Source organism: Neophocaena asiaeorientalis, unplaced genomic scaffold (assembly GCF_003031525.2).
Source record: "Neophocaena asiaeorientalis asiaeorientalis breed wild unplaced genomic scaffold, Neophocaena_asiaeorientalis_V1.1 scaffold5, whole genome shotgun sequence".
In the NCBI taxonomy this organism is placed as follows: domain Eukaryota; kingdom Metazoa; phylum Chordata; class Mammalia; order Artiodactyla; family Phocoenidae; genus Neophocaena; species Neophocaena asiaeorientalis.
In genome coordinates this window covers 15940086-15958922 of record NW_020174698.1, presented here as the reverse complement: position 1 = coordinate 15958922, position 18837 = coordinate 15940086, and the positions used below count along the sequence as shown (strand labels likewise).

Below are 18837 nucleotides of genomic sequence, written 5' to 3'. Positions count from 1 at the left end.
ACAATCAAACAAACAAAAAAGGACACAGCATCAGGACAATAACAAAAGATTTACAATTTGTGCCATCAGAGTCCTAGAATAAAAGAGGAAGAGGCTAAAAAAGTACTCAAAGACAATAATGGCTGAAAACTTCCAATATTTGGCAAGAGACATCAACTTGCAGATTCAAGATGCTGAATCCCCAAAACATGTACAAATCCCAAAAAGGAAAAACCCAAAGAAATCCATCTAAAGACATGTGATATTAAATTTCTGAAAACTGAAGACAAAAAAATCTTGAAAGTAGCCAGGGAAAAATGAGAGCAGATTTGTCATCAGCAACCATGGAGGCCAGAAAGAAGTGACAATACTTTTCAAGTACTGAAAGAAAAGAACTGTCAAACTAGAATTATATACCTACTGAAATTATCCTTCAGGAATCTAGGGGAAATCAAGACATTCTCAGTTGGGGAAAAATTAAGATAATCTGTCACCAGCACATGTATCTTAAAAGAAGGACTAAAGGAAATTCTCTGAACGAAATGGAAACAATAAAAAGGAACCTTGGAACAAAACAAAGAAGAGCACAGGAAGCAAAAATGTGAGTAAATACAACAGGCTGTCTCCTCTTGAGTTTCCCAAATTATGTTTGATAGTTGAAGTAAAAATTATAACACTGTCTGATATGGTTATAAATATATGCAAAGGAAAGAGCTAAAACAATTTTATTATAAATGGGGTAGGTAAAAGGATATAAGGGAGATAATGTTTCTACACTCCACTCAAACTGTTAAAATGGTAAGCTATGTATATATAAGTTATCTGTATTATATATCCACATTATATATGACAAAACACATAATGTAATACCTAAACCAACCACTAGAAGAGATACACTTAAAAATACTATGGTTAAATCCAAGTAGAATTCTAAAATTGTTCAAGTAACCCACAGGAAGGCAGGAAAATGAAAATAGAAACAAAGAGAACAAACAGAACACCTGAATATTAATACATCAATAATTACATTACATGTAAATGGTCTAAATATATCAATTAAAAGACAGAGACTAGCAAATCCAACTGTATGCTGTTACAAGCAATTTAACTTTGAATATAATGTTACAGACAAGTTAAAAGTAAAAGAACAGAAAACATACCATTTAAACATTAATCAAAAGAAAGCTGGAGAGGCTATATTAAATCAGATAAAGTAGATTTCAGCACAAAAAAAATTACCAGAGATAGAAGGACATCATATAATAATAAAAGGGCCAATCCACCAAGAATACATAGCAATCCTAATTGCATATGCATCAAACTACAGAGCTGCAATATGTGCAGCAAAAATTTATAAAACTAAAAAAAGAAATGCACAGATCCACAATCATAGTTAAGACTTTTAATACTTCCTTTCTCAACAGTTGAACAACTAAACAGAAAATCATCAAGGATATAGAAAAAAATCAACAACACCATCAACCAACAGGATCTAATTGACATTTACAGAACATATACCAAATAGACCTTATGTTGAGACCTAAAAGAAATCTTGACAAATTTAAAAGAAACAAAATCATAAAGTATGTTTTTGACCACAATGGAGTTAAACTAGAAATTAATAACAGAAAGATACCAGAAAAGTCTCTAAACACTTCAAAACTAAACAACATGCTACTAGATAACCCTGGAGTCAAGAGGAAGTCTCAAGGTAAATTAAGAAAATATAATGAACTGAATGAAAACACAAAATATCAAAATTTGAGAATCACAGCTAAACCCTGTCTGAGAGACAAATTTATGGCACTAAGTGCATACATCTTAAGAGGAAAGTTTCAAATCAATATCTAAGCTCCCACCTTAACAACTTATAAAAAGAGCAAAATAAACCCAAAGCAGTAATAAAGAAATAATAAACAGCAGAAACCACTGAAATTGAACATAGAAAACAAGAGAAAATTAATGAAACAAAGAGCTGATTCTTTGAAAAGATCAATAAAATTGACAAATTGCTACCAAGACTGAAAAATAAAAAAGGAAAGATGACACAAATAACCAATACCAGAAATGGAAGAGGAAATACCACTACAGAGGCCACAGAAATCAGAGGTAAGAGAACGCTATGAACAGCTCTACATTCACAAATTTGACAACAGACAAAATGGATTACTTCCTCAAAAAAAAAAAAAACTACCACAACTCATCCAACATGAAAAATAATTTGAATAGTTCTATGACTATTAAGGAAATTTAATTCATGATGTTAAACTATAAAAAAAGAAATTTCTAGGCCTAGATGAAGGACTCTAATAAACATTTAAAGAATTAACACCATTCTACACAATCTCTTCCAGAAAATAGGAGGGAACACTTCCCATTTCGTTTTATAAAGCTAGTATTACCCTGATATCAAAAGGAAAAACATTCTTACTTATAGATGACATAACTGTCTACAGAGAAAACTCCAAGAAATATACCCAAAAACCCCTCCTAGAACCAAAGAGTTCAGCAATGTCACAAGATACAATTAACATATTGATACCAAAATTGGAAAATTAAATGCCATTTACAATCACTCTTTCAAAAATGAAATACTTAGCTATAAATCTAACAAAACATGTATGGGACATGTATGTTGAAAACTATACAACACCGGTGAATGAAATTAAGATCTAAATAAATGGAGAAACATACCATGTTAACAGATTAGAAGACTCAACAAAGACTGCAATCCTCCCCAAACTGATATATGGACAACACAATTCCTATTAAATTTCCAGAAAGATTTTTTGTAGATATAGGATTATTCCAAAACTTATATAGAAAAGCAAAGCAACCAGAATAGCTAAAACAAGTTTGAAAAAAGAATAAAGTGGGGAAAAAAAAAGAATAAAATGGGAATTATTCTGGTTTCAAGATTTATTACGCAAAGAAAACGAACCTTAATCTAAAAATCTCACACTGTGCAGAAAGGATCAGCATGTCTGAGTTTTCCATACTCTGCGCATTCCAAGAAAGTTTGGCCCCTGTCTGGCTCCTAAGATGCAACCACTAAACCCTTGAAATATCCTGCCTAATGAGAATGTCTTTATTTACCCGCGGACCTTGAGTGACTCCATATAGTCCATGCTAATAATGTGATATATGTTTGGAGCCTTGAACCATGTAATATCAGCTTGACTTCTCAAGGGCTGGAGCCTAAGGCCATCCACAAAGGCAGTCAACCATACCAACATAACCTACCCACAGTAAAAATCCTGGACACCAAGGCTTGGATGACCTTGCCTGGTGAGCAATACTCTGTATGTGGTATCACACACCACTTCTGAGAGAATTAATCACTGTCCACACAACTCCACTGGGAGAGGACAACTGGAAGTTTGGACCTGCTGTCTCCTGGACCTTGTCCTTTGCTTCTTTTTCTACTACTAATTTAAATCTGTATCCTTTCACTGTAAAAAAAAAAGAAAAAACAACTGCAACCATTAGTATAAAGCTTTTCTGAGTTCTAGCAAATAATCGAGCCTAAGAGTGGCCTCAGGGACACCCAAACATACACACATACAAAATTAACTCAAAATGGATCACAGACTTAAATGGAAAACATAAAATGAATAAAATTTTAGAAAAAAGAAAAAAGAAGAATATTCAAGATCTGGGACTAGGCAAAGAGTTCTTACTTAGCCTTGACCCCAAAAGCACAATCCATATAGGCAAAAACTGAAACACTGGACTCACAAGCTTAAAAACTTTTGCTCTGCAAAAGACACTGTTAGAGGATGAAAAGACAAGCCAGACTGGAAGAAAATGTTTGCAAACAGAAGAGCCAACAAAGGATTAGTATCTGAAATATATAAAGAACTCTTAAAACTCAACAGAAAAAAAGAAAAAAATCCAACTAGAACATGGGCAAAAGACATGAAGAACATTTCAACAAAGAGAACATACAGATGGCAAATAAGCATGTGAAAAAATGTTCAACATTATTAATCTTTAAGAAAATGAGAATTAAAACCACAATGAGATATCACTACATTCCTATCAGAAAGGCTAAAATTTAAAAACCACCAAAGAAAAAATTAATTAATTAATTAAACTAAAACCCACTAAGGGCTAGCAAGGATGAAGAGAAAGTTAGATCACCCATACAGAACCACTTCCACCGCTGAAGGAAATGGAATAGTCACTTTGGAAAACAGCATGACTGTTTCTTTAAAAACTAAAGATGCAACTGCCATACAACCAGCTACTGTGCTCCTGGACATTCACCATAGAGAAATGAAGACATGTGTTCACACCAAAACCTGTACGTGAATGTTTATATTTATAGCAGCTTTATTTCTAATAGCCAAAAACTGGAAACAACTCAGATGTCTTTCAGTGGGTTAATGGTTACACAAAATGTGGTCTATCTAATACCACCATTGCTAACTACTACTCAGCAATAAAAAGAAATGAACTATTGATACACACAACAACCTGGATCAATCTCCAGAGAAAAAGGCCAATTCCAAAGGGTTACATACTGTATGATTCCATTTATAGGGCACGTCTGAAATGACAAAATTATAGAAATGGAGAATAGATTAGTGGTTTCCAAGAGTTAAGAAGGGCTGGGGGACTTCCCTGGTGGCTCAGTGGTTAAGAATCTGCCTGCCAATGCAGGGGACATGCGTTCGAGCCCTGGTCTGGGAAGATCCCATATGCCGTGGAGCAACTAAGCCCATGAGCCACAACTACTGAGCCTGCCCATCTGGAGCCTGTGCTCCGCAGTGGGAGAGGCTGCAACAGTGAAAGGCCCATGCCCCGCTATGAGGAGTGGCATCCGCTCGCTGCAACTGGAGAAAGCCCTCGCACAGAAACGAAGACCCAACACAGCCAAAAAAATTAATTAATTAAAAAGAAATTAATTAATTTAAAAAAAGAAGAGGAGGAGGGGAAGTGGGTGTGAGCAGAATAAGGTATACTCTGATGATAGGAATGTTCTGTATTTTGACTATATCAATGTCAATATCCTGGTTGTGATACTGAAGTATAGTTTTGCAAGATACTAAATGGGGGGTGAGATAAAGGGTATATAGAATCTCTGTGCTATTTCTTTAAATCACGTGTGAATCTACAATTATTTCAAAATAAAAACTTTAGTTAAAAAATGAATGAAGGGGGCTTCCCTGGTGGTGCAGTGGTTGATATAGCACAGGGAGATCAGCTCGGTGCTTCGTGACAGCCTGGAGGAGTGGGATAGGGAGGGTGGGAGGGAGGGAGACGCAAGAGGGAAGAGATATGGGAACATATGTATATGTATAACTGATTCACTTCGTTGTAAAGCAGAAACTAACATACCATTGTAAAGCAATTATACTCCAATAAAGATGTAAAAAAACAAAAAAAACACAAAAAAATGAATGAAGGAAAAATACGATCAGAAGAACAATTTCATTTGATATATAACAACACTGAACATTATTAAATATTCAAACACTACTTTATAATTTCTTAGTTTCGAACAATAAAACACATCCCTTGAATTTTCTCAATCACAGCCATTCTACAAAGATTAATATCTAACCAGTAAGAATTCAGCTCACCTTCCACACTGTCAGAACAGGAAGTTCCAATGCCAGTGTCACCACTGTCAGAAGCTATACTATGTCTCCTGATATGGTTATTTCGCTGGTTAGATGGAACAGTTGTGGCCTGCCACAATGATTCATTACCAGGTAACCATGCTGATGAAGAATAATCTGGGCCTACAAAAGAAAATATGCAGAAGTTAACATTTATAATGTCTGTGAGTAAACAGAAGACATCTTTTGACCTTGTAAAAAATGCAAGTAAGGTAAAATAAGCTTATTTTCTGCTGAAATTAATTTAAATAGATCAGTGATATCTAAGATTCACCAAATAAACTTACTTATCACACATACACAAATTCAATGCTGATTTAGCAGCTTCCTCTGGCTGAAGAGCTCTGATTTCTGCTCATAGACATTGAACTTTTATACATGGAACTACTGTCTGATTTAAAATATCAACTCTATCATCAATCCATCTGGAAATGTCAGCACTCTGCTTTGTAATATTTGATAGGTAGGCATCTGTGATCCCAGACACAGGCATTAGCTGAGAATTGGGACTCAGGGAAAATCTAATCAAATCATATTGCACGACAATGTAAGTAGAATGTGCTCATGGAAGGTCAAAAAAATCTATTTTTTTCCACTATAACCTAGCCACTTAAAATTTTAAATTCTTTTGCATTATTTTAATTGATTTTAGTTATCTTTTGATAAAAGTTTAACACCAGAGCATCTTCCTGGCTCTTTAATTTTCCCTTTTGAGTTACGTTAAATCTTCATTGTTTAGCTAATGTATCACTTTTCAGTGTTCTCTTATAATCTTTATTTTCACTTACATTGTCCATTTTTACTTAACTTCCATTTGTCTTTTTCTGATTTATCTATCATTTTACGTTTTTGCTCACTTCATTCTTTTACTGTCTACAATGCCACTCGAAATATACCCATGGGGCTTCCCTGGTGGTGCAGTGGTTGAGAGTCCACCTGCTGATGCAGGGGACACGGGTTCGTGCCCCAGTCCAGGAAGATCCCACATGCCATGGAGCGGCTAGGCCTGTGAGCCATGGCCGCTGAGCCTGCGCGTCCGGAGCCTGTGCTCCGCAACGGGAGAGGCCACAACAGTGAGAAGCCCATGTACCGCAAACAAACAAACAAACAAAAAATATATACACACACACACACACACACACACATACCCAGGGACCAATGCCACTCTGTGAACTATTAATTACAAGTTCATAAAAATTAGGTGCAGAAATAAAGGACAAGCACTGAAGAATGTTTATAGTAATTTGAAAGAGCAATTTTAAATCTTGAATTTTATACAAAGCTATAGTAGCACATGTCTTTATCAACGGTTAACACAGTGGCTCTAAAATTGAAGCCTGTAGACTTATTTGTGGGAGTTAACAAGCTCTGTACAAGAATTTTGAGCCTTCAATTCAATTATACCCTTGAAAATTAATAAGCATATTATAGATGACGTGAATAGCTACCTTAAAGCAGACATTATCACATAACTGTAATACTCCCATCTGGGTTTTATGTTTGCAATTGCAGTTGCTTCTAAGTAAAGCAGAAATGACTGGGCACTTATCATGATGTGAAACAAAACACCATTACAGAATTATCATGTTACACGCTACTGAAATTGGCATGCAAGGAGAGCTTTCTAGCAGTTTAATAAACATAAGAATCACAAAATGACAAACACATCCACAAAATTAATTACATAATTTTTACCACACTTAGGAACAGTCATTCTCTTTATTAATATCAAAATATATAAAGAGATTAATAATAAAACCAGGGACTTCCCTGGTGGTGCAGTGGTTAAGATTCCACGCTTCCAATGCTAGGGGCCAGGGTTTGATCCCTGGTCAGGGAACGAGATGCCACATGCATGCTTCAACTAAGAGTTAGCATGCCACAACTAAGGAGCCCACCTGCCACAACTAAGACCCAGTGCAACCAAATAAATAAATAAATAAATATTAAATTGTTTTAAAAAAATAATAAAACCAGACCTGAAGCTATTTTCTACCATATTAACCCCAACATTAAAGTTCTAGTTCTAATAAAACATTATGCCAAATTATTATCTTTCATTTCTATTTATAATATAATATATAAATTAAGTTTGAGTTTTATAGATCTATCTATGAAGTATACAAGCAGCCTTAAAAGTCATATACATTTAAATTAACTCAAGCTTAAAAAATAGTGGCCAAAGAAACACTTCTACCAGCTCTGAGGTCTAGAACAACCACTTAAAACTTTGTAGATTCTAGACCTATCTCAGAATGGGACTTATCTTAATTCATCTGACTAAGCACTCACACATTAAAGCACCAGGTGAAGGCATTCTGTCGCCAGATCTGCTCTAACTCTGATTGTCTATAATCTGCACCAAAGATATTTTCTTTAAACAGCTCCTCAGGTAATATTCCTTTAAATGAACTCAAAGTCCTATCTAAACCATTATCAAAAAGGGCAACCAGCCCACTACTTTATCTCCCAAGTGCAAACCTATTAATTGGAGAAATTTTTTTAGGAATACTCAGAAAACAACATAAATAGGCTGGTAGTACATGGAAATGGCAAATAAAGATATGAAAAGATGTCCGACCTTACTAATAATGAGACCACAAAAAAAGACAACGATGTTTTTATTTTTAGATTTTTAAATTATCATAACATTAAACACCACTGGCAAATATTTGAAATACCCATGTCAAACAAAGTGCAGAGAAAGTTCACACACTTTTGTAGGTATATAAACTGATAGAACCTTTCTAAATTAGGGCATCTGGAAACAGGTATCTAAATTTCAACATGTACCTAAATTTCAACATAAGACCTCCTACTAGGAATTTTTATAAAGAAGTAATAGAGAAGTATAAAAATATATAAGCACAAGGACAGTACTTTAATAATAAAAATAAATGCCTAGAAACAAAATATGTAAGTTAGTTGATAATCTTCAAGTGCTAAAAATAATTTTACTGACTTTTTTTTTTTAACATGTAGTGACATCCAAAATATTAAGTATGTGTGGGAGCAAAGCATTTGTATCACTACATATATAGTATGATTCCATGGTTAGGGAAGAGATTGTACATTTACATATATGGAAAAAGGAGCTTCCAGGGAGCTCTACGTCTAAATGTCAACATTGACTACAATGTTTTACTAAAGGAACAAATACATTACAGAACATTTACTCTATCACTAGGGGATGATGACGATGATTATACACTATTATCTTCTGGGGAAAAATGCTGAAAATTACTTATATTGATTTGCAGATTACATCAACATTTGATTCTGAAAGGAACCAGCTATAGAGCAAGGTATGTAAATTCAACAGATTCCTGGTTAACAATTTTACAAAAGCTGCATAAAACCACTGAAATAAAGTAAAAACTCTTGCTTTTAGACAATATAATCATCTTGAGCAGTATAAAGTAGTATTACATGTTTAGGCCACACCACCTCCACCCCCATTTATTGTTAACAAATCTTGGCTCTCCCACCCCCCCACACACATACACACCAGTAACAGGGGGTAAAAGAAGAAAGAAAGAAAAAAAACACTGATAATGATATGGTGTTATTACCAGAAGCTGGGAAGATTTTCAATAATTAGTCTTAAATCATTAACTATTACCAAGAAGAATGGCTCAACAAAACTTTTTCTGAAGCTTTCTGAAGGTCAGACAGTAAGTATTTTCACCTTTGCAAGCCATTTGATTTCTATCAAAACTATCCAGCTCTGTCATCATTGTGGTAAAGGCAGCAGTAGACAACAGAATGGGTATGACTGTGTTGCAATAAAACTTTATTTATAAAAACAGATGACAAGCTAGATTTGATCCATGGGCCCTAGTTTGCAGACCCCTGATCAAGAGTAAAAACTTATTCTAATAGATAAATATTCTCTAAAATCCATCTGACTCAAAATGAGTAACTTCAGCCGGCATGTTAATTCATTCCTTTATTCAGAAGAAATTCTAGTTCATCCTAGAGCACATACCACAGCAAGTCCTGCTGCTCTAAATCTGAAAATTCATCGGAGCATTACTGAAGTTATCTGAGGACTACCAACACCAACAACTTTTTTGGATTTCTTTTTCCAGAATAAACAGTCTCAGTTTGTAATAAGGAAGAAACTTTTGCATTCTATTACAAGTTAATCACTAAAGGGATGTTCCCTATAAGCTTAAATTATACATAATGGCCCATCTCTGGGAAACCTGCCTCCCAGGTAGTGAGCATTAAGGTGAAATACCTCTGTTTAGCTCACACGAGAAACATCCTGACCAGGCCCACCTGTGAATGACTACAGGGAGGAAGAAATTAACACATCCCCTCTGGAGGCTGACCGGAACCAGGAAATGTTTGACTTTACTCCCTCCCCTTTTAGTATAAAAGAAGCCTGAATTCTAACGCAGGCAAGATGGTTCTTTGATGCATGAGCCCACCATCTTCTCAGTTTGCTGGCTTTCCAAATAAAGTCACTATTCCTTGCCCCGACAACTCATCTCTCAATTTAACAGCCTGTCGTGCAGTGAGCAGTACGAGCTTGAACTCGATAACAAGTTGACCTGTATGGTTTATTTATTTATTTTTTGGGCCACGCCGTGTGGCTTGTGAGATCTTAGTTCCCCAACCAGGGATTGAACCCAGGCCCTTGGCAGTGAGAGCACAGAGTCCTAACCACTGGATTGCAAGGGAATTCCCCTGTATGGTTCAAAACTCTTAGACAACATCAAACATAGTATGATGATTAATTTTATGTGTCAACATAACTGGACCATGGGGTGGCCAGATACTGGGTGAAACATTATTCTGCATGTTTCTGTGAGGCTATTTTTAGGTGAGATTAATATTTAAATTGGTAGACTGAGTAAAGCAGATTGCCCTCCATATGTGGATGGGCCTCATCAAACCAGCTGAAGGTCTGAATGGAACAAAAGGTTGACCCACCCCCAATAAAAAGAGAATTTTTCCTGCCTAAAGGCCTTCAAAATAGAACATTGGCTTTTCCCTGTCTTTGGACTGGAAGTGAAACATCAGCTCTTCCTGGGTCTCAGGCCTGTCAGCCTTCAGAATAAAACTCCAACATCAGCTCTCCTGGTTCTCAGGCCTTCAAATTCAATTTTAAACTAAACCATTGACTCCCCTGGGTCTCCAGCTTGCTGACTCACACAGCAGATCTTGGGTCTTACCAGCCTCCATAATCACATGAACAAATTCTTTACAATAAATCTCTTCCTACAGATATATAGAGATAGAAAAAGAATATAAATACACATTTTTTTTCTCAAGTGCACATGAAACATTCTCCAAGACAGATCATGTCTTATGACACAAAATAAGTCTTACTACATTTAAGAAGATTTACACCATATCCAGCCGTCTTTTCCAATGACAATGGTATGAAATAAATCAATTAAAAGAAGAAAACAGAAAATTCTCAAATATGTGGTGCTTAAACAACATGCTCCTAAACCACCAATGGGTCAAAAAAGAAATCAAAAGGGAAATCAAAAAATATCTTGAGACAAATGATGGAAACACAACATAACAAAACTTATGGAATGCAAAAGTAGTTCTAAGAAGGAAGTTTGTAGTGATAAATGCCAACATTAAGAAAGCTCAAATGAACAATCTAACTTTACACCTTAAGGAACTAGAAAAAGAACAAACTAACCCCAAAGTTAGTAGAAGGAAGGAACTAATTTAGGATTCCGGGCTTTCACTACCGTGGCCCGGGTTCAGTCTCTGGTCAGGGAATTGAGATTCTGCAAGCTGCGTGGTGACGCTAAAAAAAAAAAAAAAAAGTTTAAAGAAGGAAGGAAATAAGAAGAATCTGAGTGGAAATAAATGAAATATAGACTAAAAAGACAACTGAAAAGATCAATGAAACTAAAGCTATTTTGAAAAGATAAACAAAACTGACAAGCCTGAATGACTATGGGAAAAAAAAGTCTCAAATAAAATAAAAAAGGTGACATTACAACTGCTCACACAGAAATACAAAGGATCATAAGAAACTGCTATGAACAATCATAAGCCAACAAATTGGCCAACCTAGAAGAAATGAATAAATTCCTAGAAACATACAACCTACCAAGACTAAATCATGAAGACAAAGAAAGTCTGAACAGATCAATTACTAGTACAGATACTGAATCAATAATCAAAATCCTTTCAACAAAGATATGTCCAGGACCAAATGGTTTCACTAGGGAATGAATCCTACCAAACATTTGAAGAATTAATACCAATCCTTCTCAAACTCTTCCAAAAAATGGAAAGGGAGAGAATAATTCCAAACTCTTTTTAAGAAGCCATCATTACCCTACACTGGACACTACATTACCCAGACAAGGACACTACAAGAAAATCACAGGCTAATATCCCTAATAACATAGATACAAAAATCCTCAACAAAATATTAGCAAACCTAATTCAACAGCACATCAAAAGGACCATACACCATAATCAAATGGGATTTATTCCAGGGATGCAAGAATGGTTCAACATATGCAAATCAATAAATGTGATATACCACATCAACAACATAAAGCATAGACATCATATAAACTCAAAAGATGTAGGAAAGGTATTTGACAAAATTCAACATCCTTTCAAGATAAAACTGTCAACAAACTGGGTACAGAGGGAACATAACTCAACACAATAAAGGCCATATATGACTAGCCCACAGTTAACATCATACTCAACAGTGAAAAAGCTGAGGAACAAGATCAGGAACAAGACAAGGATACCTACTCTCACCAGTTTTACTTAATGAAGTACTGGAAGTCCTAGCCAGAGCAACTAGATAAGAAAAAGAAATAAAAGGTATCCAAATCGGAAAGGAAGCAGTAAAACTGTCTCTATTTGCATATGACATACTATATATGGAAAACCACCAAAAAACTGTTAGAACTAATCAGCAAATTCAGTTAAGTTACAGAATACAAAAATCAATACATAAAAATCAGTTATGTTTCTATATACTAACAACAAATTATTGAAAAGACAGATTAAGAAAACAATCCATTTACAATTGCATTGAAAAGAACACTAAGAAGTAAATTAAACCAAGGAAGTAAAATATCCACACATCAAAAACTATAATACCTTGAAATGAAAGAAACTGAAGAAGACACAAATAAATGCAAAGATATTTCATGCTCACAAATTGGAAGAATATTGTTAAAATGTCCATACTACCCAAAGTAAGCCACAGATTCAATGCAATCCCTATAAAAATTTCAATGGTATTTTTCACAGAAATAGAAAAAACAATGCTAAAATTTGTATAGAACCACAAAAGACCTTGAATGGCCAAATCAATTCTGAAAAAGAACAAAGCTGGAAGCATCAAACATCCTGATTTCAAACTATACTATAAAGCTGTAGTGATTAAAACAGTACTGTCACTAAATAAAGACTCACAGATCACTGGAATGGAACAGAGAGCACAGAAATAAACCCATGCATACACAGTTAGTTAATTAACTATCAGGGATCCAAGAATATACAAAGGGGAAAGGATAAATGGTGTTAGGAAAACGGAACAGCCGAAGGCAAAAGAATGAAACTGTTCCCCTATCTTACACGATACACAAAAATGAACTCAAAATGGATTAAAGATTTGAACATAAGACCTGAAACCATAAAACTCCTAGAAGAAAACATACAGGTATGCTCCTTAACATTGATCTTGCAATGATTTTTTTGGATTTTGACACCAACAGCAAAAATAAACAAATGGTACTATATCAAACTAAAAAGCTTTTGAATAGCAAGGAAAATCATCATAAAAAGAAAAAGAAAGGAACGAACAAACGAATGAAGGAAGAAAGAAAGGAAAGAAAGAAATAAAAGAAAAAAGAAAAGAAAAGGCAACCTATAGAATGGGAGAAAGTATCTGCAAACCATATATCCAATAAGGGATTAATATACAAAATATATAAAGAACAACTCAACAGCAAAAAAACACCCAAATAAACTATGGCCAAAGGGCCTGAATAGATATTTTTCCAAAGACACACACACACACACACACACACACACACACACACACATACACACACACACACACACACACACACACAATAGAATATTATGCTAAGTCTTAGCATCTAATGTAGAATATGATGACTATAGTTAACAACAGTTTTGTATACTTGAAATTTGCTAAGAGAATAAAACTTAAAGTGTCCTCAACTTAAAAAAAAAGGAATTATGTGAGGTGATGGATGTGTTAATCAACTCTAATGAGAATCCTTTCTCAATGTATATATATATCAAAACATCACATTTACACTTTAATACATTACAATTTTATTTATCAATTATACCCCAATAAAGCTAAATTTAAAAAAAAGAATCCAACATTTGGGACAATGGGGCTATAGAATGTTCCTTAAGCATTATTTCTAATAAGGAACTGTCACAAATAAACCAAAAGGGAGAAGGGAACACAATTTTGGCCATTAAAATAGTGAAGACCTAAAAGTATAAAATGTTTATATTGTCAATCTAAGTAAGAAATAAAATTTAATAAATCAGAAGTTCACAAATAACCTCAGATTTCATATTGTCTAGGAATTCTCTGAACTCTTTTTTTGCCTGTTTCTAGCTTAGCACTCACCATATCAAACTGAAGTTATCTGTGCCTGTATCTGTCCTCCTTCTACACTGTAGTAATAGTCATTGAGGGCAAGGACCATGTGTTCCAGATCTTACTCAGTGCTGCAGCCAGCATATAGTAAACATTCAAACAAACAAAAAAAACTGCATAAAGCAACTGGAAAGAAATACATCAAAATACTACCTGTGGTTTTCCCTAGATGGTAAGATTACTGGTAATTTCTTTGACTTTTATGCTTTGTATTATTACTTTAATAATCAGAAAAATAAGCTTTATTTTTTTAATCCTTAAACCCCACCACTAATAAACCAAATAATTTACTTATTAAGTACCTCTTAGTTATTCTATACCTGTGCTAAGTAACTATTAATGAAAGTCTTTGGAGATGTTTTCTGGGAAATGGGTATACAACTTAGTTGGCCTAGTTTGGAACAAAATGCGTACATTCTAACACATAAATCAAACTACCTTAACTTTTTTTAAATGTTTAAAAATTCAAAACTACAAATTAATGTTCACAAAATGAATTATATTTATACACTTAAAAGGAAAAATATTTCTTCAAAGTAAAGAACTTAGAACAGACTGGTTCTTTGTTTTGGTTGATAGCTACAAGTCTGTTTCAATATCACAATTAATTTAGTCCAGTAGAAGAAAAAAATTATGAAGCTTTTTAAAGCTGTAGGAGAGTCTACCAGGGAAACACAGCAACTCATATACTTTGACAAAAGACCAGTGCAGTCCTTTTTCTAGGAAGGTATCCTCATCAAAAGAACTCTAGAAGAAGGAAGCATATAATAAGTCCAATCACATCAGGCAAATCATTCGATCAATCAATGGGGAAAACATGTCCTATTCAGAACAGCATCTTATTCTTTTAAATCAGTAAGACATTTTAATTTGCTTATGATGGTATCACAATGATCTTATTTATGCTAAACTTTTCCTTTTAAAGGAATAGGCAATTCATTCAGGTTTCCCAAAATGACGAAATTATCTCTAGAAGGTGATCTCCTCTAGCCTGAATTCACATTTGTCTTAACCTTTAAATATAACTGCTACTTTCTTAAAAAGATCCAATATTTTATGTGCCTAGAACACTGAAGATAATTAACAAAATGTCATGATTGAAATAACATTCTAATCTTTCATTTAGATTGAATGAATTCAATCTGAGAAGAATGACATGGCGTGTCTCTATTCAACATAATCCAGAATCACAAAGCAGTCAGAATTAGACACGAATATGTTTACCAGGTGATACAAGGAAAATTTTCTCACACAATAGTTATAAGACTACACTACTAAAAGGGAATTACTCAATTTCTAGATATGTAAAAAAAAAAAAGCAAACTTTAAGGCTCAGTAATCTCTGAAATAAAGTATTACCTAGGTCCTATCATATTAGAGCAACTGAATGACTGTGTAGAATCCGCTCTCTCTAGAACAAAGATGCATTTCTGCAAGAACAGCAAAGATTCCCAAGACACCATACATTGGGACTTCTCTTTGGAAGGCAGTATGTTACATTTCTTAATACCAGTTTCAATAATTTTAAATAGAATACTGAATGCCCAGGGATAACTTATTTAATAATTACTAATATTTCTCACATTGGAAAAACAGGAAGATTAGCATCAAATGAATAAGTAACCTATTATATTTTATTTTATTTCTGAAGCTTTTTTTCTAAATTGGAAGCAAAAATGCATACAATATCAAGTCTTCCACAATATGCTAACATAATTGTAACTGCATTTAGAAGAACTAATCTTATTGAATTTTTAAAATGACAATGCTAAGCCAAAAAAATAAACAACACCATTGACAAAGCAGATTTATAGTTGTAAATAAAAAGCTGAATATACAATACAAACTATGAATACAAATTACGGTGTTTTTTAAAATGTAGGTTATCACCCATTCAGTGCACTGAGACCAACCTTTTTTAATAAAATAAAACAGAAAAAAAAAGAAAATATCAAATCATATTTACCCTTATTTGACATAAGATACACAAATCTCACAATATAACATCTCTGAAATGTTAACAAGGACATCTCTGAAATGTTAACAAGTACTTCTCCTCAAAGTTCAGAACAGTAGCCTTCAAACTGCCCCAATTCTATCAATAGAAACCAAGTTAAAAAGAAATAAATGCAGGGAATACAACAACAACAAAAATCTCTTTTCCTTAACTCATACACCTAATCCATTTCTGAAACTCTTCAGTCCATTTCAGAAGTATTCACTGAATTAGTTCTCTCCTCTTCTTCCCACTGTCACAGATCATATGTCTTTTGGCTGAACTGCCACACAGATGTCCTGCTGGAGTAACTGCCCAAGCCAGCCTCTACCCTACTATCAGAAAATATATTTACGTCATTCTTTTGCTTAAAACTCAAATTCCTTAACTTTGGCAAAGTTCTTCACCAGCTGGCAACCTCATTTTCTAAGACTTTACAATCCTACCCCTCCCACGTCAGCTCCTCTATACTCTGTAGCTGCACATACCTAACCACTGCCTCCAAACAGATCAGGTTCTTTCGTTGACTCCAAGCTATTTCTCTTCTCTCTCTTCTTTAAGAGTCCTGATTCAGAATTAACTTGCTCTAAATGTTTTCTCTGATTTCTCCAGGTGGTATTAAAATAACTACTACTTTGTGCTCTCCCAATATATCACTCAAAATACCATAACAGCATTTACTAAATTATATTAACCCATATGTATATGACTTTCTTCTTCCTCACCAAAAGGCAACATTTTTAGTCTCTAGCACAGAGCTGCACAGTTAAGACAGGGTCTCAATAAATGTCTCAATAAATGTAGTCATTATAATGTAGTCATTATAACTACTGGGTACCCAATAAATGTTCCTGGCATAAAATTAAAATTTTGGAAGCTTTATAATTAGATCTTAAAAATAGTCTTTGTTTTAGAAGGATTAAAACAGGGTGTTTTTTTGTTTCGTTTTGTTTTTGGTTGTTGTCTGTTTGTTTTAAAATCCAGGAGATTTTAAACTATCCCTTGAGCCAGTTTGCATTTAAGTATCTATTTAAAGATCAGTAAATATTTTCCAATGCAGATAAAAACAAACAAACAAAACAATAAAACACTAATAATTATAAGTGATTTGAAAGGCTGTTGGCCAAAATTCCTAATAAATGTGGGAAAACAATTTTCAATAGCGTCAAAAGGCACAAAAAAGTCACCCAAAAATTAAACAGAACATTAAAACACAAGAAAAATATTCACATTAATAGTAATCAGGAAAACAAAAACAGAAAATCTTGTACTACACTGGAAAATACCTAGCTAAAGTGAAAGAAACATAATATAGAGATATTTATGTTATTCATCCTACTCTTCTACTTCATTTCAGTACTGTTTATCTCTAGGGTAAGTGACTCCAATAGTTTTACTTTTTCTTTAATTATAGAATTAATAGTATAGCTTAGTGGAAAAGAATATGGACTATGAAACTAGACTGCCTGGGTTCAAGTTCTGTACCACTCTTATAAGCAGTGAGATCTTGAGTAAGTCACTTAGCCAATCTGTGCCTCAGTTTCTTCATATGTAAGAAGAGAAAAAAAATTATAGTATCTATCCTATAGGGCTGTTGTGATAATTAAATGAATTAATATGTAAAGATATTTTTTAAAGTGCCAGGCATAAAAACAGACACAATAGATCAATGGAACAGAATAAAGGGCCCAGAAATAGTCTCTTCAATAAATGGAATTGAGAAAACTGGACAACCACATGCAAAAGAATGAAACTGGACCTTATCTTACACCACACATGAAAATCAACTCAATGGGTTAAAAATGTAAGACTTGAAACCGTAAAACTCCTAGAAGAAAACACAGAGGTAAGCTCCTTGACATCAGTCTTGGCAATGATTTTTTTGGATTTGACACCAAAAGCAAAGGCAACAAAAAGTAAAAATAAAAAGTATACTACATCAAACTAAAAAACTTCTGCACAGCAAAGGAAACCATCAACAAAATGAAAAGGCGATCTGCTGAATAGGAGAAAATATCTGCAAGTCATCTACCTTATAAGGGGTTAATATCCAAAATGTAGAAGTAAATGATACAACTCAATAGAAAAAAAACAATCTGATTAAAAAATGGGGAGAGGAACTGAAAAAACATTTCTCCAAAGAAGACATACAAACGGCAACAGGTACATGAAAAGGTGCTCCACATCACTAATTAGCAGCGAAACGCAAATCAAAACCACTGAGATAGCACTTCATACCTGTTAGAATGGCTATTATTAAAAAGACAAGAAATAACAAGTGTTTGCAAGAATGTGGAGAAAAGAGGAAACTTGTACACTACTGGTGGGCATGTAAATTGGTGCAGCCACCATAAAACAGTATGGAGGTTACTCAAGAAACTAAAAATAGAACTATCACATGATCCAGCAATCCCACTTCTAGGTATATACCCAAAAGAAATGAAATCACTATCCCAAAGGGATACCTGCATCCCCCATGTTCACTGCTGCACTACTTACAACAGCCAAAACACAGAAACAACCTAAGGGTCCATCAACAGATGGATGACTAAAGAAAATGCATTTGTACAGAATGGAAT

General features: G+C 34.2%; 1 protein-coding gene across 1 annotated transcript in view; it reads right to left on the bottom strand.

Annotated features, from left to right (window-relative positions):
- The window catches only part of LOC112409109 (centrosomal protein of 85 kDa-like), a gene marked incomplete at its 3' end in the record, with an annotated part of 157824 nt that overhangs the window by 79307 nt on the left and 59680 nt on the right, over nt 1–18837 (bottom strand). The window contains 1 exon segment of the mRNA XM_024759020.1: nt 5568–5729. Coding sequence (XP_024614788.1) covers nt 5568–5729 — 162 coding nt within the window.